Consider the following 23,160-nt stretch of genomic DNA (forward strand, 5'->3'; position numbering starts at 1 on the left):
AATTCCTCCTCCTGAAGATGCCAGTCTCCCGAGGCAGTGGTTCGCTTTCGTGGCTTTCATCCAGGGCCTCATCATAGCACAGTTGGCGAGCCTTCAGCAGGGAGGGACCCAGTCGGATCAGCGTTGGTTTTGGAAAGATGTTCTGGCAGTGTGAGCTGGTGGGCAGGACAGGGCCGCGGCTGAGGCAACATCTCAGTTCTCCACCCCACACGTCCCCACTCCCGCCTGCCCCATTGCTCTGGGAATTACTTTAACTCGGCAGGCCTGGAGAAGGCACCTCATGCTTCTCCCTCTCTTTCTTTTGAGGTGGGAGTTTCTCTTATATTTTACTTAGAAAAAGAGTAAAAAAAAAAAAAACTTGAAAAAATCCTTCTACAAGCTGCAAAATCTTACTTCATCCATCTCTCCCTAACACCCAACATTCTTTTTTCCAAAAAGGTGATAAACAATTCAGAACTCATTAGCATATGAGGATAATTCACACTTTTCTCGTGCTGTGGATCTCGTCTTTCTTCAGTCTGTCACAGATTAGCTGGAAATTTCTGCTGGTTTTGCGTGAAAAATACAGACAGACTTAAGGCTGTTTTTATTGGTTAGGAGAACTGGAGACTAGATTGTGTATAAAACCCATTACAAGGAGAATTTGTCACTGATTTTTATAGGGAGATAAAGGGCCTGAGTTTACGGGGCGCTAACCCCCTGGGGGCACTGATAGGTAAGCACACCTGTCCACCAGTGGCACAGCTCTACCTGGCATGGAGCCTCCATGCACAGATGGGAGGTCCCCTGATTTCTGGTCCTCATGGAGAACAAGTCTTCCTGCTTTAAAAGAGTCCTCTTAAATACCCATTGGAAAGACAGTACCCATAGTAAAGGGGGCTTCTCCTATCCACGGGGGTGTCTGGTTGTTCCTGGGTCGAGTGGGGTGTGTGAGGAAAACCTTGAGATGAATGTGATTAAAACAAGAGCCAGAAATAGGGGATAAGTCCATCTCCTGGTTCCCCTGTCATATCCATTAACTAATTAGTGAAAATCGCTCTGCATCTCTGTTGTCCTCTGCTGTGTTCCCAGAATTCAGAGCACAGCATGGTAGGGAAAGGGGTTCAAAACACTGTAATAGATGAATACAGTCAAGCCCATGGCAGGAAGCAGCAAAGGAGTTTGGGCTACTTTGAGATTCTTTGAATGAACATACTTGTAATTTCCCAGCTCTTGTTCAGAGCCGATCAGCTGCCCAAGGCATCCTGTGCTCAGGGCACTGGAAAGCCCAGGGAGGGAATAAATACAACCAGTTTACAAGAGCATACTTTAACAGAACCACTTCAAGGACGGGGCTGTGTGGGAACGGGTGAGACTCCCCCCAAAGCACCTGCTGAAGCACCCCCAGATCATGGCTAAATCCTGTTTCCTGGGAGTGTGGGTTCAGTGTACACTGCACTTGCTTTTGCTGAGGGCAGCATGCAAGCCCGGCACTGCCAGCCTCCAAACAATGGAGAAGGGATGAATAACTCCCATTCAAACAGGACCCTTTAAGGGTTCACCTTAGCCCGCCCAAAGACACCTGCCCCAGTTCCTTAGTCTGGCTGTGGCCACCGAGATCAAGACACATATCAGGAGTGTGTGCACATACAAATATATGCGCATAAATTAAGGGCTTAAGCTGAATAGTAACAGTCTTCTAATCTGCAGAGCTTTCTGACTGTAGGTGAGAAAAAACAAAATCTTGCCAGGACTTTTGCATCAAAGAGAGAGATAAACTTGCTAATTGAAAAATGGTTTGCCTGGAGGAAAACACGGAGATGCCAGCTATGTAAATTAGCATATGCCAGGATCTAAAAGAAATCATGCCAGGCCAGGAGGAAATAAGCAAATTAGAAGAATGAGGAAACAACCCTAGAAGCAAACCGAAAGCACTCTGGTGCTTTAGTTTATCTCAGGAGGGAGGTCGACGGATCAGTCCAGAGGTGAGGCGAGCCCGTGTTTGGAGAGTCCCAGGTGTGTCTGTGGTGTACCTGGGTGGGTGCATGCTCTCCTGTCCAGGTCAGGGTGGGCTTTTCATACAAGCTCTTAAAAGCATGCCTCATAATAGCTTCCTTCTGCTTTAGGCGGCAGGAAGGCCCTTCACCAAATGCTCCTAAGAAACACCGTGCTTGCGCTGTTGACTGTGGTGGGCTTTCTCCGGCGTAGCGACCTAAGCAGTTTATTAGCACGTGGAAGTCTCCAACCAGCTCTGGGCGACGAACAGCCCACAGCTGGGCGGGGTCTCAGAGCCCCGGCATCACAAGGAGATACCGCGCGGGACCGGGGTCTGCGGCAGGAGGGAGGTCAGCCGGGGCGCGCGCCGCCTGGCGGCGACCGCGTGTGACCCGCGCGGAACCAGGCTCTGCTGTGCGGACCGAGCGAGGGTTCTCGCAGGAGGGGTGATCCTTGGCCTCAGGCAGCCCAGGTTGCACTGAAGAGGCCGCGTGAGGTGGGTAAAGGAGGAGTACAATTCTGGGCCCGGTAGAATCCAGGGCCAGTTCACAGTGGGCAATCCCAGCGACAACCGTCTGTCCCGTGCAGAGGCCCAGAGGCGACCCGCCTGGAGTGTGTGGCGCCTGAACTAGTAGAGCGTGGGGTAGGGGCCGCCGGGGCAGAGGACCCGCTGGGGTCGTAGGAAAGTGTTTGGCAGATTTTCCAGGGAGAGAAATCTACCTGTCCCCAGTGGCAATCCGTGCCCGCCGGGCGTCGGGGGCTGCAGGCAGCATCCCCTGGGGACCCTCCGCCCTCGACCCAGGTTACGCCAGGCATTGAGCGGCCCGCGCGCGATCCCCGTCGGCGCCCCCAGCACCGCCCGGCGGCTGGACGTGCCTGGCTCAGGCGCCGCCACTTTGGCCTCGCCGCTGCTGGTGGACCCCGTCTCCGGCCTGGCCGGGTGCGCCTTCCCCGGCGTGCGCTCCGTCCGCGACAGCCGGCGGCCTCCAGCGGCCGAACCTGAGCTCCGGGCGCGATCCTCGGGAGCCCCGCGCCTCCGCCTGCTCCCCGCCCCCGCCCCCGCCGCCGCGGGGGTCCCGGGGTGAGTGCTGGCCGGAGCCCGGAACCTGGGGACGCTGCGAGCCGGGGCCGGGCCTGGGGGGCGGCGGCGGCGCCGGCGCGGGCGGCAGCGCTAGCAGAGGAGGAGGAGGAGGGGCTCCCGGCGCGGGGCAGGGGCGGAGCGTGCGGCCGCGCAGCGGAACCAAGTGAGTTCGCACCGGAGCCCGCGCCGCCGCCGGCCCGTGCCTCTGGCGCCCGCCGCCCCCGCCGCGCCCGGAGCCGCCGCCCGCGCGGGGATGTAGGATGCTGGTGGGCGCCGGGCTCCAGCGGCGGCGGCGGCAGCTGCAGCAGCCGCAGCAGCCTCGGCGGCGGCAGCCTCTCCTCTGGCCGATGAACGCAGACCCGCCGCCGCCGCAGCCGCCCTGGGTTTGGATGGTCCCCGGCTCGGCCGGGCTGCTCCGGCTGGGAGCCGGGGTCGCGCCCCCGCCAGGGCTGCTTGCCTCGGCCCAGCCCTCTGCCGCCCCGCTGCTCCCGGGGCTGCCCGGCTGGCTGCCGTTGCTGCCGCTGCCCTCTGCGCCAGACCACGCCGCCGCCGCAGCTGTGCACCACTACCCCTTGCTCAACGGGCAGGTAATGTGTCCCCCGGCCCCCGGCCCCGGGTTCGGGGTCGCCGGCTTCCCCCCTGGCCCCTGGGCGCGGCCCTCGCCCCGCTCCGGCGGCTCCGGCCCTGTGGCTTGCGCTCTTTCCTCCCGCGGTGGTCCTCGGCTCCCCAGCCCATCACGGCGCAGCCTGGCAGCCATGCATCGGCAACAAAGTTCATGCTTCGACGTCTCGTTCTGCCTCTCGGCAGTTTTTGCAGTATGTCTTCCCGGTTTCTCAGACGAGCAGTTTGGAGACCCGCACCCCGAGCCCAGAGTTGGGACCGCCTTGGCCACAACTTTCGCCCGGGCCGGGGTCGTTGTCCAGAGCGCGGTGCTTAAGTATCGCCTCCGGAGCCTGGCGTTGCAGCTGCCAACTGTGGCCGACTTACCGAATAGAAGTTAATACTTTTACAGTCTCTGACAGGCTTGGAAAGCAAGCTGGGAATCAATAGCTGTTTCTGATTCTGATCTAGTTTTTTATGTTTTTGTTTTTTTCATTTGAAAATAGACTCAGGACAATGCTTAAGAAAATTCAAACCAATGGAAGCCTGCGGGGAAATCCTGCCTTTAATACTGAGAAATGCTACCGGTGATTTCCACTCCCACCCTAGGTCTGCCTGAGTCGACCAAATTACCTAGTGTCATATTGCACTTTAGAAGAGTTTGGCGTTTAAAACCTGGAATTAAAAAGAAAAAGTGACTGTGCCTTTGATTAATGGTGTAACAGAGCAAGGGAAGCTGGTTTGGGCAAGATCCATTGTTTGCTATCTAACTAGGCAGATGCATTTAAATCAGAGAATAACATGTATTTTATTCCAATGACTGTCCTAATTAGCATATTCAAATGAGTGGATGTTAGAATACACCACATAATTAATTTAATTCCAATATTATATTGTGAGCTTTTCTAAAAGATGTTGTTACCTCTCCTAAATTGGTCTTTACATGTAATGATACATCACATATGTGGTACTGGATATGGTATTTTGATGTGTGGTGCTGTTCACGTTGGGGATTTTTTTGAATAAGCGTTGGTAGCTTTTTTGATATTTTGAAGGGGTTGTCATATGCGAGTGCTACCACTAGAGGTATATGGTGTCAAGGAACTACATTTTATTTTTTTTCCGTATAGAAAATGCTTTTCTTTTTCTTGTGTAAATTTAAAACGAAAAATCTCCCCCAAACTTAGTATTAATCTTTAAAATATTTTGTGCTACCATATTTTCTGTTAAATAACTATTTAAACCAGAAGAACATTTTCACATAACAGGAAATTCAAAAATGCTTTTATGATTTTAGAACAAATGCGTACTGAAGTATTCCGTACCATTGAACAATGATCTTATTCTCCACTGATAAGGATTCAGTTAATTTAATTAGAGAGACTGGCTCCTAAATTGTCTGCCCCCTTTCAACGTTTGCTATTTTTTTCTGTGTGTTGGGATCTTCAGTTATGTGATAAGCTCATTTATGTTTTCTTTGCCTCGGAATCTATTTGCATTTGCGAACCTTGGGAAACTTTGAATCCTGACCTCTTATTTTAAAAATATTACTTGTGCCTGTTTTAAAAATGATAAATATAATTAATATAAAATGATATATGGAAAAGAATATCATAAAATATAGCTCTCTGCTTGCTTATAAAAAGAATTCAAGAATTGTAAAAGGAATACCCAGCATTTCACCTTCCCATTGTGGTTTTTCATATTCTCAGGGCAGAAATCCATCTCTTACCATGTTCTCATGGTTTTGTGCTTAGAAGTTCTTCCTTAATATTAGAGAAAGCAGTGTTGTAAATGCATTGTGATGATTCAGATATGAAAATTTTTATGAATTTTGAATGTTTGTGGGGTTTTTTTTGGACTGGGAAAAAGGAGATTTTTCTCATAATCAAATACATGCATTTTAAAATTCCCTTTTAAAGCAGCTATCCCAGCATCTTTTGGTACAAAGGAGAGTTGATGTAGGCTAATGAGCACACCCTTCTCTTTTCTTGGGTTTCAGTGGCTGTTTGGTGGTCATTCTCCATCGATTGGACTGTCCCCCTCTTCCACTGTGGAATTGGTGCCCATTTTCCCACATGTCTGCCCATCTTCTCTTCCACTTCCCATTGGGAAAAGTTGGATAGACAAAAGGATACCTAATTGTAAGGTAAAAATGCAGCTAGCCTGATTGGATAAATGGGCTGTTAATTTTTAAGTTGTTGGGTATTGCCGTAACAGAAATCACTGTGTAATTTTAGTTTCTAACTGCAATAGATCAACCATCTCGGTCTGGAGAGAAGTCTTTTCAGAATAAGATTGGTCTGTTCAAAAGCACCAGTAGATGGTGGTGGTGGGGGATTTTGTTTTAGCTTAGAATATTTGGTTTCCATAGGATAATATAAAATTCCTACTTCTGAATCAGAAGTACTAGTTTTTGAATTTTTCAGTTTTTAAATCCATAACTATTGTTCAGAATCTAGCCCTAAACCTTATATAACTCAAGTGTACGTTTTAAAAGTAAGTTTTCCTTGGTATTATTGCTTTGAGTGTTCGTCTTTCTGATGGTTTTTCTTGGCTTTTGAATTCAGACATACTGGCTCCACTTGGTTTACCTGAAAACCAGTAGAAAGTAGTACACTGACTTGTTCTACAACACACTGCTTGCCTCACTGGGGGGGGGGGTGTGATTCTATATCTGTTAACTGGCTGCTGGGAGGAACTAACCAAGTCAATAGCTGAAGACCAGCCCAGGAGACTTAACTAGAAGGTGATTGGTATCAGAGCCCTGTGGATCTTCAGGTTTTAAGATAGTGGCTTTATAGAATCTCCATGCATAGAATCTCCAATATTCAATGTAAGACAAGTATTTTACAGTCTTCAGCTTTTATTCTGTGCATGGTCTTAAGTGTTATGCTTGCTTTCTCTTTGGACAGATCTTTTTTAATAATTCCTTTGCTCTGGACTCAACATGGATATATCCAGAGGAATCAAGATTGTTCCATGGGCCTGAGAAGCCTCAACTGTTGGCAAATCAAGTAGCCATGTCTCTGTCCAGGCCAGCTCCTGCCTCTAGGCCTCTTCCCACAGTGGTGTTAACACCTCAGCCTGTCCCAGGTTGGTGCCCAAATAGCTGTAAGAATGTGTGGTTGTTTTTTCTTTGTTTGCTTTTGCTTTAGCTACAAATTAGCTTTGGGTGTGAAAACTATGTCGCGTTAATGAAACAGTTCTTTCAGTAGAATAGAATTTCCTTTTTCATGGGCATGATTCCTTTTCATAATGAAGTTGAGGTTGGGGTAGATCATTCACTGTGTTTTTGGAGAATGGAATCTGTTTTAAGGCGAAGAGATGGCTGAGGGGATTTGTACAGAATCATATTTTTGGTGCTGTTTTTAGAGTTGGACCAAATCTGCTGCTAGCTTTTAGTAGGAGCCCTAACTGACCAGGCAACTCATTTAAAAAATGTTCCTTATGTGGGGGGAGGTGCTCAGCTCCCTGGTCCGCAGGACACGGGCGCGTGTAAGACTTTTATACGTTTTGCCTTCACGAATATGGGGTGATATTGGCGACAGTCTATGAACGTGTGCTGTTTGGAAGATGGGTTTCGTTCTCTCTTTGGAGTCTAGTGACCTAAAAGAACAGTTGTCCTGCAACAGACTCCCATGAAATAATCCCTGGTTGAAAGATGGTATAATAAACCTATATAGTAACAAGAGAATAAAATCATCTTATGAATTGTTTAGTTGATTTTTAAAATCGCCTTAACATATGATCATATTAGAAAAGCAGATGTTGCTCATGGGCAAATTATCTTGCAACACCTTCCATTACGGAATATTTTATGGCTTCAGAATTATATTATCTTCCTTGTAATTTCCTACCTACCAAGATTGTCCCAATATATAGCACTAAAATTTAGTAATAAGGACACGTATCTGTGGATAGTTCAGAGCTGGTTTAGGAGACATTTATTTTCTTCTCTCTCTTTCTACCTTATGTATTATAATTTGTTATGTGTCCTGTTTAGTAATAAGTCAGGAAGAACACTCAAGTCGTTGTGTTTTTTCATACGCCTGAATGATTCTTGACTGAAACTTGCCTTCTGTCCTTGTAATCATCTATTACTGAGCTGTTAAAATCTGAATAAGCGTCATACATACATACACTTATAAACATTTTACACGAAGATGATCACATATCCTTTTTAATGAAACGATGACAAAGGATGATCAGATAGCATGTAATATATGGTATTCCAGGGCTTTAGACGTCTTTTTCGGTATATGAAAGGATAATATTTTACTTTCCTAATGCACTGGCAATGCTGTCACCAAAATAATCAGCACATTTAGTTTAAAAAACAGTGAAATTAGTTTAACTGTTCCAACAAAAACTTTGAGTGACCTTTCCTCTGTCCGCTCACTCTTGAATAGCATGTAGACATTTGCATTATACCTCTGTCCTCTTAGAAAACTCATACTGTGAACACGCTAGCTACCAATTTTGTCGAAGAAGCTTATGGCAGGTTATCATAGCCATTGTATCATATGGACATTTTGACCTGCTGTTGTATGGCACCTGTTTCATACTTAAAGCATATTCATGTTAATTTTACCTTTTGACTTTTTTTTTTTTTTTTTTTTGCGGTACATGGGCCTCTCACTGTTGTGGCCTCTCCCGTCGCGGAGCACAGGCTCCGGACGCGCAGGCTCAGCGGCCATGGCTCACGGGCCCAGCCGCTCCGTGGCACGTGGGATCTTCCCGGACCGGGGCACGAACCCGCGTCCCCTGCATCGGCAGGCGGACTCTCAACCACTGCGTCACCAGGGAAGCCCCACCTTTTGACTTTTTGACTAAGCCTTTTTAAAGGACAAAATAAAACAATATTTCTTACTAACATGGTCGATCATAGAATAACTGTCCGCCCCATCTAACATTTATCAAATTTCTGCTTTTATTCTTCCTTGGATTTTTTTTTTTTTCGGACTCATGAACCATAAGAATACAACATGCTTTACTTATCTTTTGGAGAATAATGTATCTGTGCCCAGAGGTATTTTACTAACAGTCGTATATGCATTTGTTCTGAGATGGCGTTTCTGAACTGCTTCATGAAAATTTTGATTTTTTGATACATTTCAGATTCTTAGAAATTACTATTCTAGAAACATGTATTAAGTGACTGTTAGTCCAAAGAACACATTTAGGGTGTTGTTTATATGTTTGTTGTTTATATGTTACTAACTGTTTAACCGGGAACCTGGAAGGGGGAGCAAGTAAAGGTGGAAGGTAGGGTAGCTCCCAGTCCGTTAAAAGTTAAGGTACATTGTTTCAATTTTAATCTAATTAATGAGAAAATATAGCCTCATTAAAACATTTTATATGTAAATTTTCAGCTATGTTGTTAAAAGTTATTGTTATAATTGCTATTAAGTCTTATATCTTGCTATATATTGATAAATTGAAATATTATATTGGTTTACATTACATAAAGTTATGCATTTATAAATATAAATATTTATATACACTATATTAATCTATAATGTATGAATATATTGTATGATTGATATTTTAAGCTGATCCATTCGTAAATTGTTATATTCAGAAGCAGATGGCCTCAGAATCTTAGATATATTTTATTAATCTATAATGTATGAATATATTGTATGATTGATATTTTAAGCTGAGCCATTCGTAAATTGTTCTATTCAGAAGCAGATGGCCTCAGAATCTTAGATATATTTTATTAATCTATAATGTATGAATATATTGTATGATTGATATTTTAAGCTGAGCCATTTGTAAATTGTTCTATTCAGAAGCAGATGGCCTCAGAATCTTAGATATATTTTATTGATCCCCTTTCAGTTAATCAGCGAAGCACTATTGGATTTCCAGGAGAACCAGGGGAGTGAGTCAGACTCGCCTCATTTTATTTTTTAATTTAATTGAATATTTTTTTTAGAGTTTTTTAACATCTTTATTGGAGTAGAAGTGCTTTACAATGTCGTGTTAATCGCTGTTGTATAACAAAGTGAATCAGCTATATGCATATGTATATCCCCACATCCCCTCCCTCTTGCGTCTCCCTCCCACCCTCCCTATCCCACCCCTCTAGGTGGTCACAGAGCACCGAGGTGATCTCCCTGTGCTGTGCGGCTGCTTCCCACTAGCTAGCTATTTTACATCTGGTAGTGTATATATGTCAATGCTTCTCTCTCACTTCGTCCCAGCTTACCCTTCCCCCTTCCCTTGTCCTCAAGTCCATTCTCTACATCTGCATCTTTATTCCTATCCTGCCCCTAGGTTCGTGAGAACCATTTTTGTTTTTTTTAGATTCCATATATATGTGTTAGCATATGGTATTTGTTTTTCTCTTTCTGACTTACTTCACTCTGTATGACAGACTCTAGGTCCATCCACCTCACTACAAATAACTCAATTTCATTTCTTTTTATGGCTGAGCAATATTCCATTGCATATATGTGCCACATCTTCTTTATCCCTTCATCTGTTGATGGACACTTAGTTCGCTTCCATGTCCTGGCTATTGTAAATAGAACTGCAATGAACATTTTGGTACATGACTCTTTTTGAATTACGGTTTTCTCAGGGTATATGCCCAGTAGTGGGATTGCTGGGTCGTATGGTAGTTCTATTTTTAGTTTTTTAAGGAACCTCCATACTATTCTCCATAGTGGCTGTATCAATTTACATTCCCACCGACAGTGCAAGAGGGTTCCCTTTTCTCCACACCCTCTCCAGCATTTATTGTTTGTAGATTTTTTGATGATGGCCATTCTGACAGACTCGCCTCATTTTAAACAGGCTCATCACATTTTCCTTTCTTGGATAGATAGTACATTTGTGTGATAATCATTCTTGACAATGGCATTATGTAGCATGAGCTCCAATGATGTGACACTAGAAAGTGGTTTTGTTTCAGTAAACATGTGGTCTGTTGAACTGAGTTAGAAGGTGTGATGGGCAGAGACGTCGGGTGGGTGACCTCTGAGGCTCATGTTAATATTGCTCCCCTCCTGATCTATGGTTGGTTAAGAAGTAACTGCACTGCAGCAGTGTCTCATATAATATTAGCACAACTTGAACAAATTTGGGTAAGTCATCTAAAATTTAATAAATGTTTTGAAGGACTTTATTTTTGATATATAGTAGACTCACTTATGTTAACGATAGAGATAATGATTTGCTGTTATACTCAGACCTGAAGAAAGCCTGTTGGCCACTTAGAAGCGTGAAGGTCAGTCGTGTTCCCACCTGCATTCATCAGAGGAGCTCCTGCAGGCGGTGCAGACATGGGCTCTGCTAGGCGCCCTTGCAGCTCATGTTCTCCTGGGGAAGTGCACTCTGTAGATCATTACCCAGCACTGCCTTCCTAGGGGCTCTCTGCAGACGTCCGAGGAGGGTCTCAGGAGGGTCATCAGGGAAGGTCTCCAGGGGATGATGTACCTGAAACACACCACAAAGATCAGCAGAACCTGACCAGGGCAGGAGGGGGAATGGAGGAGTAGAACATGTAAAGTCACAAACTCATGACAGATGTTTCGTCAGGTGATGACCAGCAGTTAAGCAGCCTAAACCAAGGAGGAGAGTGGTGGTGGGATGCGGCAGTGGTGGTGGGATGCGGCAGTGGTGGTGGGATGCGGCAGTGGTGGCCCAGCTCAGGGCCACTTCGTGCAAGATGAATCCCATCATCCCACGGGACCTGTGTAGTAAGTCCTGGGCGCTCTCCGGAGTATCCTGGGCTGTTCCATCATCCTTCAGCTTGGGAGCCACATGGTTTCTTCAGGAAAGTGTAAATTTGTCCTCAAGAAGCAGAGCAGACAAAGAAAGGGCCGAGTCTTCTCACCGAAAAGTAAATGCAAGCGTCCAAAAATATGCAAAGTTACAACTGTACTGGAAACTAAAGTCTCCAGTGAGTAACTTAGTGGCTTTTTAAGGAATTATCCCTAATTACAGTGTGAATGGGTTGAACTGAGAAATAAGCTGGGACTCATTCATTCCCAGTCATCAGAGGTTGATGCAGGAAAGGCGAGGACGCATGAGGACACAGGCACCCCCTCCTCTTCAGGAGTCTCTGCACTTAGGATGAGACCCCATCACTTGGTCTCCAATCTCAACATCTCCCTTCTCCCATGCAGTGCTAAGTCCCTCTTCATCCCAGGGAGAAATGGGCTTGCATTGCTTCTAAGGATATGAGGTTTATCACAAGTAGAGGTGGGAGTAGGGCCAGCGTGGAAATCGTGCTTTCCAAAGCATCCCTGTGCTTCACTTCTAAAAATAAGAACTTCAGAGTCCTTCAAGTTATTCAGAAATACAAGTGCTTAGATTCAGAGTATGAGGCAGGAGAATAATTTACTCAGCTTCTGTCCAGTAAGGACACATGGCATTATAGTTTGCTGGAAACTGGAGATTTGTCTAAAAGTTGTCTGTATCACATTGCCTTTTGGCTGAAGATCAAAGAGCCTGATTCTACCAATATCTTGTTGGAAAAAAAATACTGGCTGTGCCATTCAAAGATGACTAGAGAGAGAGGGAGGGAAAGTGGAAGATGAGGTGGGACAACAGAACCTGTTCTGCTTCATGAAAGATTTGTTTACTCAAAAGATGCAGAAGAAAGAAAAATCTGGGAAACAGCTTTTGTACAGGAGCTTGTAAGCATTTTGCATAAATCACCTTTCAGTTTACCTTAATATGAACAAAAGAGCTTTATAGAAAAGCAATAAAAGAAAAATCGAAAGCGAGCTGGTGGAGGTATGAAATCACGTGGCAAGACGGTTTGAACTGGATGATGGCAGACAACATAGACAGATTCTCAAGCATGTGTAGCTGTGGCAGTGAACAAAGGGATGGTAATCATGAGAAGGTGACAGTGAGATAGAGAGCAAACAACACATCAATGTTGATTTGATCTCCTTGAAAAACAAATACAATGTGACAGACATAGTAAATGTGGCCGTGACATATACCTTGCTCACTGTATCCTGGTGGAGTTTACGAATGGGAGAGCTACTCCTTCCAGGAACACCGAAGTGGGCACAGCTTCAGATCAATGTACAGCACTAGATGTGATCACCTAATGTGGAAAACTTTAGAGAATTAGGAGGAAAAACGTTTGTGATCAAAGTAATATATGCCCAACAAGAAAGGCATCCATACGCAAAAGCAAGGAAAAGACCTTCTCAAACAACCGATGGATAGACTTTTTTCACGTCTAATGTTCTCACCTCAAGTTCTACTTTGTCTCAAGTTAATGTTGCTGTCACTCTACATTTCTATTTTATCTTGCTTATCAGTGTTTACCTTGTCTTTTGTTTTAAGCTTAGGTCAGTCGTTTAAAGGCACAGTCTCTTCTTTTGCCTTTAAAAGTGGAGTTTAGCATACCTATATTTGAATTCCTATTTTTATGTTTTTTCTGTCATATTATTATATCCTGTTTTTTTTTTGTTTGTTTGTTTTTTTGTTTGGGTTTTAGTTTTTTTTTTGTGGTACATGGGCCTCTCACTGTTGTGGCCTCTCCCATTGCGGAGCACAGGCTCCGGACACACAGGCTCAGCAGCCATGGCTCACGGGCCCAGCCGTTCTGCGGCATGTGGGATCTTCCCGGACCGGGGCACGAACCCGCGTCCCCTGCATCGGCAGGCGGACTGTCAACCACTGCGCCACCAGGGAAGCCCTATATCCAGTTTTTTATAGTGTTTTGTTATTTCTTTATTTTAGTCTGTTTTTATTCTTTTGCTGTGCCATGTATGTTTTGTTTGATTTTGTTTATTTTTGTTTTTTATGGTGATTTGGAATATGTTCATACTGATCCTATTTTCTCAAGCAATTACCAGTAAGATTTTTAAAGAAACAGATTTAAGCTTTATGTTTCCCTTAATTTTCAAATTATGACAATACTATCACTTTAGAATTCTTTTATAGACTATGAAAAATTTGGGAAAAACTTATATCATAAATTTTTTTTTCTCTTCAGTTTCCTCCACTAATTGAGAAATTAATCGAAAGCAAGAGCTAAGAATGGGGAAGTCAGGTTTCAAACTATCTATAATCGTCAACAATTTTTGTCAGTAACATAGAATATATGTAAATGTTCATTAATTTGGTTACAGGAATGACTGAAATTTTCTAAGCAACTTTTTTCCCCCAAACTGAAGCTGAAAAGAATAATTATAATCTGAATACGTAACCTCAAATTATGTTGGTAAAATTGGGAAGAGGAGAATTGAGAAATCTGAGGATACAGATTATTTCAAAATCCCTCATATAGTTAAAAGAAGCTGAAACACTAGGAAACTCTCATGCTGGAAGCCCAGAAAACAAGGGTATTTAAGACTGACACGGGACAAGACATCCTGCCCCACAGCCAGCCTTATACATATGAGTAAAAGCAACAGCCACCTACCACTGGTGCAGGGACCAGGTATGGAGAGTGACCCTCTTCTGTGATGCAGGAATTTGGTGATGGCTGAAAGTTAGGGGGACACAAATATTAAGACTGTCAGACACCCTAGAACTTACTCTCAGAAAAAGGCATCGTTAAAGGATTTTGAAGCCTCTGGGGCATGGTAGGAAACTGTGGCAAGAAAATTCAAATCCAGGTCAACACCTGAATACATTGACACATCTCATTCAGCTTGACAGAAGAAGGGGTGTGCCCATTTCCAGGAGTCAATCCTAAGTACCTCATTCTCTATTGTTCTAATCATGATGTCTGGCATTGAATAAAAAAGTTACAAGACACACAAACAAAGCAAAAAATGATAAACCATTGTCAAGAGATAAAGTAAGCAACAGAACCAGATCCTAAGATGACATATTTTGGAACTCTCAGACAGGGACTTTGAAATAACGATGATTAATGTATTAATGAGTCTAATGGAAAAGGCGGGCCACATGCATGAAAAGATAGAGAATTTCATCAGAGCTATGGAAAAGATAAGAAAGCCAAACTGAAATACTAGAAAAAATAAAACGTGGTATCAGAAATGAAGAATTACTTTGGTGGACTCATGAGTAGATGTGATACAGCCAAGGAAAGTATGAATGAATTTAAAGATAGGTCAACAGAAACTACTAACATTGTAACACAAAGAGAAAACAGTGAAAAAATGGAGCATACTTTCCCAGAGCTATGAGATAATAGCAAATGGTTTAACATACATATAATTGAAGTTTCAGGAGGAGAGAAAATGAGGGGGGAAGAAAACATTTGAAGTCACAGTGACCAAAGGTAATAAACAATTAATAAAAGTTATCAAAACATGGATCCAAGAGACTTAGAAAACCCCAAGACTGAAAATGTGGCAAAACATATTCAAACTTCTGTTTCCAAGGTTAAGAGAAAATCTTGAAGACAAACAAGGAAAAAAAGACACATTACACAGATAGTAACAAAAATTTAAAATTGCAGGAGTTGTATTGTAAGAATCTATACAAACCCCAAAGCAACAAAGTGACATCTTTAAAAGACTGAACTAAAAATCTCTCAGTCAAGAACTTTATACAAAGCAAAAACAATTATCAAAAACTAAGGTGAAATGAAGATTTTTCCCAAACTAAAACTGAAAAGAATTAATTGTCGGTAGACCTGCAGTTCAAGAAATTATGAAGAAGCTTATCAAGCAGAACTAATATAATAGCAGAGAGAAACTTGCATCTGTACAAAGAAATAAAGAGTACGTTAAGGTAAAATATATATTTTGCCTTGTTTTTAATTGCCCCAAAAGATAATTAACTGTATAAGGATAAGTAATGGTGAGTGATGTAGTATGTGCATATAGCATATGTGAAATCAAAACGATGTCAACAATCACAAAAGATGGGAGGAAGGGGGCTTCCCTGGTGGCGCAGTGGTTGAGAGTCCGCCTGCCGATGCAGGGGACATGGGTTCGTGCCCCGGTCCAGGAAGATCCCACATGCCGCGGAGCAGCTGGGCCCGTGATCCATGGCCGCTGAGCCTGCACGTCCAGAGCCTGTGCTTCGCAACGGGAGAGGCCACAACAGTGAGAGGCCCGCGTACCGCAAAAAAAAAAAAAAAAAAAAAAAAAAAAAGATGGGAGGAAGGAATTGGAAGGATATAACTGCAAAGCTCTCATCATACATTAAGTGGTATGATGTTATCTGAAGGTGAACTCTAATTAATTAAAATACATATTATAAAGCATATAGCAACCACTTATTAAAAAGTTATAACTAATAAAACAATAGAATAACGATAAACAATAAAATTGGAATCATAACAAATACTCAACCCAAATTCAGTCAGAAAAAGAGAACAAAAGATCAAAGCACAGAAGAAGTAAATAATTAAAAAAATAATAACTACAATATGGTATATTTAAATAAAAAGGTGTAGAGTCACATACAGACCGAAAGTGAGAGGATGGAAAAAGGCTCTCCACACAAATGAAAATCAAAAGAAAGCTGGAGCAGCAATACTTTTTCAGACAAAATTGACTGTAAAATAAAACCTGTAGCAGGAGACAAAGGAGGACACTACATAATGATCAAAGGATCAATCCAAGAAGAAGATGTAACAATTTTAAATATACATGCACCCAACGTAGGAACACCTAAATATATAAGGTAAATGTTAACAGACATAAAAGGAGAAATCAACAGTAACACAATAATGGGGGGAACTTTAACACACCACTTTCACCAATGGACAGATCATCCAGACAGAAAGTCAATAAGGAAACACAGGCCTTAAATGGCACATTGGACCAGATATACTTAGTTTATATTTATAAAGCATTCCATCTGAAAGCAGCAGAATAAACCTTCTTTTCAAGTTCACATGGAACGTTCTCCAGGATAGATCACATGCTGGGTCACAAATCAAGCCTTGGTAAATTTAAGAAAACTGAAATCATATCAAGCGTCTTTTCTGACCACAATGCTATGAGATTAGAAATCAACTACAAGAGAAAAAACTGCAAAAAAATGCAAACACATGGAGGCTAAACGATATGCTACTGAAAAAAAGAGAGGAAATCAAAAAATACCTAGAAACAAATGAAAATGAAAACATGATGAACCAAAACCTGTGGGATGCAGCAAAAGCAATTCTAAAAGGGAAGCTTATAGCAATACAAGCTTATGTCAGGAAATAAGAAAAATATCAAATAAACAACCTAACCTTATGCCTAAAGCAACTAGAGAAAGAAGAACAAACAAAACCCGAAACTAATAAAAGAAAATAAATCATAAAGACTTATGATAAACCTTAAATAAATAAATCATAAATCAGAGCAGAAATAAATGAAACAGAGACTTAAAAAGCAATAGAAAATATCAATGAAACTATAAGCTTGTTCTTTGAAAAGATAAACAAAATTGATAAACCTTTAGCCAGACTCATCAAGGAAAAAAGGGAGAGGGCCCAAATCAATAAAATCAGAAATGAAAAAGGAGAAGTTACAACTGACACTGCAGAAATACAAAGGATCATAAGAGACTACTATGAGCAACTATACACCAATAAAATGGACAACCTGGGAGAAATGGACAAATTCTTAGAAAGGTAGAATCTCCCAAGAGTGAATGAGGAAGGAATAGAAAATGTGAACAGATCAATTACCAAAATCGAATCAGTAATTTAAAAACTCCCAAAAAACAGAAGTCCAGGACCGGTTAACTTCACAGGTGAATTCTACTAAACATTTAGAGAAGAGTTAACACCTGTCCTTCTGAAACTTCAAAAAAAATTGCAAAGGAAGGAATATTTCTGAACTCATTCTATGAGGCCACCATCATCCTGACACCAAAACCAGACAAAGCTACCACAAAAAAAGAATATTACATGCCAATATCACTGATGAACATAGATGCAAAAATCCTCAACAAAATACTAGCCCACTGACTCAAACAATACATTAACATTATTGACTGTAGACGTATTATTGCCACAGGCATTAGTTTCTGCAAAAATCCCTTGGTCAATAATGTGTTAAAGGATCATACACCATGATCAAATGGGATTTATCCCAGGGATGCAAGGATTTTTCAATATCTGCAAATCAATCAATGTGATACACCACATTAGCAAATTAAAGAATAAAAACCATACGATTGTCTCAGTAGATGCAGAAAAAGCTATTGATAAAATTCAACATCCATTTATGATAAAAATTCTTCAGAAAGTCGGCATAGAGGGAACATACCTCAACATAATAAAGGCTATATATTACAAACCCACAGGTAACATTATACTCAATTGTGAAAAGCTGAAATCATTTCCTATAAGATCAGGATGCCCACTCTTGCCATTTTTATTCAGCATAGTTTTGGAAGTCCTAGCCACAGCAATCAGAGAAGAAAAAGAAATAAAAGGAATCCAAATTGGAAAAAGAAGGAGTAACACTGTCATTGTTTGCAGATACATAGAAAATCCTAAAGATGCTACCAGAAAACTACTAGAGCTCATCAACAAATTTGGTAAAGTTGTTGATACAAAATTCATATACAGAAATCTGTTATATTTCTATATACTAACCATAAAATATCAGAAAGAGAAATTAAGGAAACAATCCCATTCACCTTTGCATCAAAAAGAATAAAATACTTAGAAATAAACCTACCTAAGGAGGAAAAAGACCTGTACTCCAAAAATTGTAAGATGCTGATGAAAGTAATTGAAGATGACACAAACAGATGGAAAGCTATACCATGTTCTTGGATTAGAAGAATCAGTGTTGTTAAAATGACCATACTTCCCAAGGAAATCTACAGATTCAGTACAATCCCTATCAAATTACCAGTGGCATTTTTCACAGAACTAGAACAAAAAAATTTTTAATTTGTTTGGAAACACAAAGACCCTGAATAGCCAAAACAATCTTGAGAAAGAAGAATGGAGCTAGAGGAATCACGCTCCCTTACTTTAAATTATACTATTGATAAAAAGCTACAGTAATCAAAGCAGTATGGTACTGGCACAAAAACAAACACATAGATCAATGGAACAGGGTAGAGAGCCCAGAAATAAACCCACACACTTATGGTCAATTAACCTATGACAAAGGATGCAAGAATATACAATGGAGAAAAGACAGTCTCTTCAATAAGTGGTGCTGGAAAAACCAGGCAGCTACATGTAAAAGAATGAAATCAGAACATTCTCTAACACCATTTTCAAAAATAAATTCAAAATGGATTAAAGATGTAAGACTGGATACTATAAAACTCCTAGAGGAAAACATAGGCAGAACACTCTGACATAATTTACAGAAATATATTTTTGGATCCATCTCCTAGAGTAATGGAAATAAAAACAAAATTAAACAAATGGGACCTAATTAAGCTTAAAAGCTTTTGCATAGCAAAGGAAACCATAAACAAAACAAAAGACAACTTACAGACTAGGAGAAAATATTTGCTAACGATGCTACCAACAGATTAATTTTCAAAATATAAAAACAGCTCATACAGCTTAATATCAAAAAACAAACAACCCAATAAAAAAATGGGCAAAAGATCTAAATAGACATTTCTCCAAAGAAGACATACAGATTGCCAACAGGCATATGAAAAGATGCTCAATATCACTAATTATTAGAGAAATGTATATCAAAACTACAATGAGGTATCAGCTCACACCAGTCAGAATGGCCATCATTAAAAAGTCTACAAATAATAAATTCTGGAGAGGGTGTGGAGCAAAAGGAACCCTCCTACACTGGTGGTGGAGATGTAAATTGGTACAGCCATTATGGAGAACAGTGTGGAGGGTCCTTAAAAAACTGCAAATAGAGTTACTCTATGACCTTGCAATCCCACACTTGGGCATATGTCTGGAAAAAACTCTAATTCAAAAAGATACATGCACCCCAATGTTCATAGCAGCACTATTTACAATAGCTAAGACATGGAAGCAACCTGAAAGTCTATGGACAGAAGAATGGATAAAGAAGATGTGGTACATATATACAATGGAATGTTAGTCATAAAAAAGAAAGAAATAATGACATTTACAACAATGTGGATGGGCCTAGAGATTATCATATTAAGTCAGATGGAGAAAGACAAATAATATATGATTTCACTGATATTTGGAATCTAAAAAAAGATACAAATGAACTTATTTAGAAATAGACACACAGACTTAGAAAACAAACGTATGGTTACCAAAGGGTATAGTGGGGATGGGGGGAGAGGTAAATTAGGAGTTTGGCATTAACATATACACACTACTATATATAAAATAAACAACAAGGATCTACTGTATAGCCCAGAGAACTATACTCAATATCTTGTAATAACCTATAATGGAAAAGAACCTGAAAAAGAATATATACATATCTGTATAACTGAATCACTTTGCTGTACACTTGAAACTACCACAACATTGTAAATTAACTATACTTCAACAAAAGTAGAACTAAGCCAAAGTAAAGAAATACAAAGGTATAAACTTTATAATTAAAAGGAAAGATTTTCATCCTTATATATATTATGTCCACAAGAAACTCATTTTTAATATAAAAACCTAGAGCAGATGAAAGTAAAAACATGGAAAAGATACAGCATGCAAATCAGAAGAAAACTGGAGTACCGTATTAATATTAGGTAAATTAGAATTCAGAACAAGAAGTATTGCGGGAATAGGAAGGGACACTCCATAACTAAAAATTCATAACTAAATACATACCAAGAAGGCATAACAGTTCTAAATGTGTGTGCATCTAGCAAAAGAACTTCAACATACGTGAACAAAAACTAATCAAACTTAATAAAGAAATGGACAAATCCATAATTATGTTTGGAAATTTCAACACTCATCTCCCAGAAATTAATAGGGCAAGAAGGAAGAATATCAATAAGGATTTACAGAATTTACACAATACTATCCAGTAACTTCATTAAATTGACATTTATAGAATACCTAACAATAATATAATACATATATTTTTTTGTATATATGGAACATTCATCAATACAGACCTTATTCTAAGCCACAAAAATCAACAGATTTTAAATAAAAATATACACAATTTGTTCTCTGGCCACAGTATAACTAAATTAGAAATCAATAACAGAAAAATACCCAGAAAAATTGCCAAATATCTGGAAATTTAAAAAAATACTCCCGAATAGCCCATGGGCCAAAAAGGAAGTGGCAAAGAGAATTACAAAATATTTTGAATTGAATAAAAATGAAAATCAATTTTAAAAATATTATCACAGAGCATAGCTCCAACAGTGTTCAGATGGAAGCTTATAGCACAAATGCCTATATTAAAAAATAAATTTTCAAAAACTATTAGCAAACCAAATTCAACAGCACATTAAAGGGATCATACACCATGATCAAGTGGGATTTATCCCTATGATGCAAGGTTGGTTCAGCATATCCAAATCAATAAATGCGATATAGCATATTAATAGAATGAAAGATAAAAATCACATGATCATGTCAATAGATGCGGAAAAAGAATTTGACAATAATACAACATTCTATTGTGATAACAAACCCCAAAACTTCAGCAAACTGGATATTCAGGGGCCATACTTCAATATTACACTGACAAAGGACATCTATGAAAGAACCATATCTAACGTTGTATGTAAGAGTGAACACCTGATGTTTTCTCTCTAAGATAGAGAACCAGGCAAGGGTTTGTGCTTCCACCACTTCTTTGCAAAATTATACTTGAATACCTAACCAATGTAATAAGGCAAAAAGAAAAGAAAAAAAAAGCATGAAAAGCATACAGATTGGAAAGGAAGAAATAAAGCTGTCTCTACGTGCAGACAAAATTATTGCCATATCCACCATCTCAAAGAGTCTACCAGAAGCTGCTAGTACCAATAAGTGAATTTAGCAAGGCTGCAGGATGCAAGGTCAGTGTGAAAATTCCATAGTATCCCTGTATGACCAGTAATAAACAACTAGACGTTAAAATAAATAGCAGTCTCACTAAAGCACTAAACCCAGAAAATATTTGCGGATTAATCTAACAAAATATGAATCCTGAAAACTACAAAACATTGAGTGGAGAAATCAAAGACTAATATATGGAGTGATATTTTGTATTAATGGGCTGGAAGACTCAATAATGTTAAGATGTCAGTGCTCTCCAAATTAATCTATAAATTCTGTGTAATCCCAAACAAAATCCCAGTTTCACAGAAATTAACAAGCTAATTCTATAACTGATATGGAAAGCCAAAGGAAGTAGAATGGCCACGACAGTGTTGAAAATGAACAGCAAATGTGGAGGTCTCCTATGGAACAGATTTGAATGCTTACGATAAAGCTACAAGAATGAAGGCTTCGTGGAACTGGCAAAATCGGAGGAACAGAGATCGGTAGAACACAATCATAGACCCTTCAGAAATAGACACACACATACATGGTCAACTGATTTTTTTACAAAGGTGCCAAAGCATTCAGTAGAGAAAAACTTGCCTTTACAATAAATGGTTTTGGAACAGTTGAACATTCATCTTTAAAATAAACAAACAAACCTTGATAAATACCTTGTATCATATATAAAAATAGCTCAAAATAGCTTATAAATCTGATTTTAAAACCAAAGTCCTAGAACTTCTCAAACGAAACATAAAAGAAAATTTTCTGACCTTGATTTAGGCAAAATTTTTTTAGATATGACATCAAAAGATGAACCATAGAATAAAATACATTGATAATTGGATTTCATCAAAATTATATACTGTTGCTCTTTGAAATGACTTTTAATAAAATGAAAAGAAAAGCCACATATTGGGAGAAAATATTTGCAAAGCATATATCTAATAGAGAATTGATATCCATAATATACAAGGAACTCTCATAAAACAATAATAAGAAAACAAGTAACCCAGCAAAATATGTGATCAGACACATCACCGACAGAGGTATATAATGTCAAATGAGCACATGAAAATATGCTCAATGTTATCTATCATTAGGGAAACAAATAAAATCTGGAATGAAGAGTCCCTACACACGTACTGGAAGGGCTATCTATTCTATACCCAGAAATCTCACTCCTAGGTATTTACCCAAGAGTAATAAAGAGGTGTTTCCACACAAAAACCTATACAGAGATGGTTATAATGGCTTTATGAGTAACAAAACCTGGGGACAGTCCAAACAGCCATTAACTATTGCATGGATTGACAAACTCAGGCACATCCAAACTGTGGACCACAACAGAAACCACCAGGAATGGACTTCTAACACACGCGGCAACATGATTGAATCCTAGTAGATGGTGCTGAGTGGAAGAACCCAGAGTCAAACATTTGTATCATAGATGATCCCTTTTTTTTTTTTTTTTTGCAGTATGCGGGCCACTCACTGTTGTGGCCTCTCCCGTTGCGGAGCACAGGCTCCGAACGCGCAGGCTCAGCAGCCATGGCTCACGGGCCCAGCCGCTCCGCGGCATGTGGGATCTTCCCGGACTGGGGCATGAACCCGTGTCCCCTGCATCGGCAGGTGGACTCTCAACCACTGCGCCACCAGGGAAGCCCGATGATTCCCTTTTCATGACGTT

The 23,160-nt window shown here is 40.6% G+C and overlaps 1 protein-coding gene across 1 annotated transcript in view; it reads left to right on the forward strand.

The window, feature by feature from the left end:
- The first annotated feature begins 3,342 nt into the window (after positions 1–3,342).
- Positions 3,343–23,160, forward strand: part of TCERG1L (transcription elongation regulator 1 like) — a 204,739-nt gene continuing 184,921 nt past the window's right edge. The window contains exons 1-3 of the mRNA XM_065894682.1: positions 3,343–3,642; positions 5,658–5,804; positions 6,571–6,782. Of these exons, the coding sequence (XP_065750754.1) occupies positions 3,403–3,642; positions 5,658–5,804; positions 6,571–6,782 (599 nt within the window). The 5' untranslated portion in view covers positions 3,343–3,402. The remainder of the gene's footprint in view (positions 3,643–5,657; positions 5,805–6,570; positions 6,783–23,160) is intronic.

The sequence above is a fragment of the Phocoena phocoena genome, chromosome 16 (assembly GCF_963924675.1).
Source record: "Phocoena phocoena chromosome 16, mPhoPho1.1, whole genome shotgun sequence".
NCBI lineage: Eukaryota > Metazoa > Chordata > Mammalia > Artiodactyla > Phocoenidae > Phocoena > Phocoena phocoena.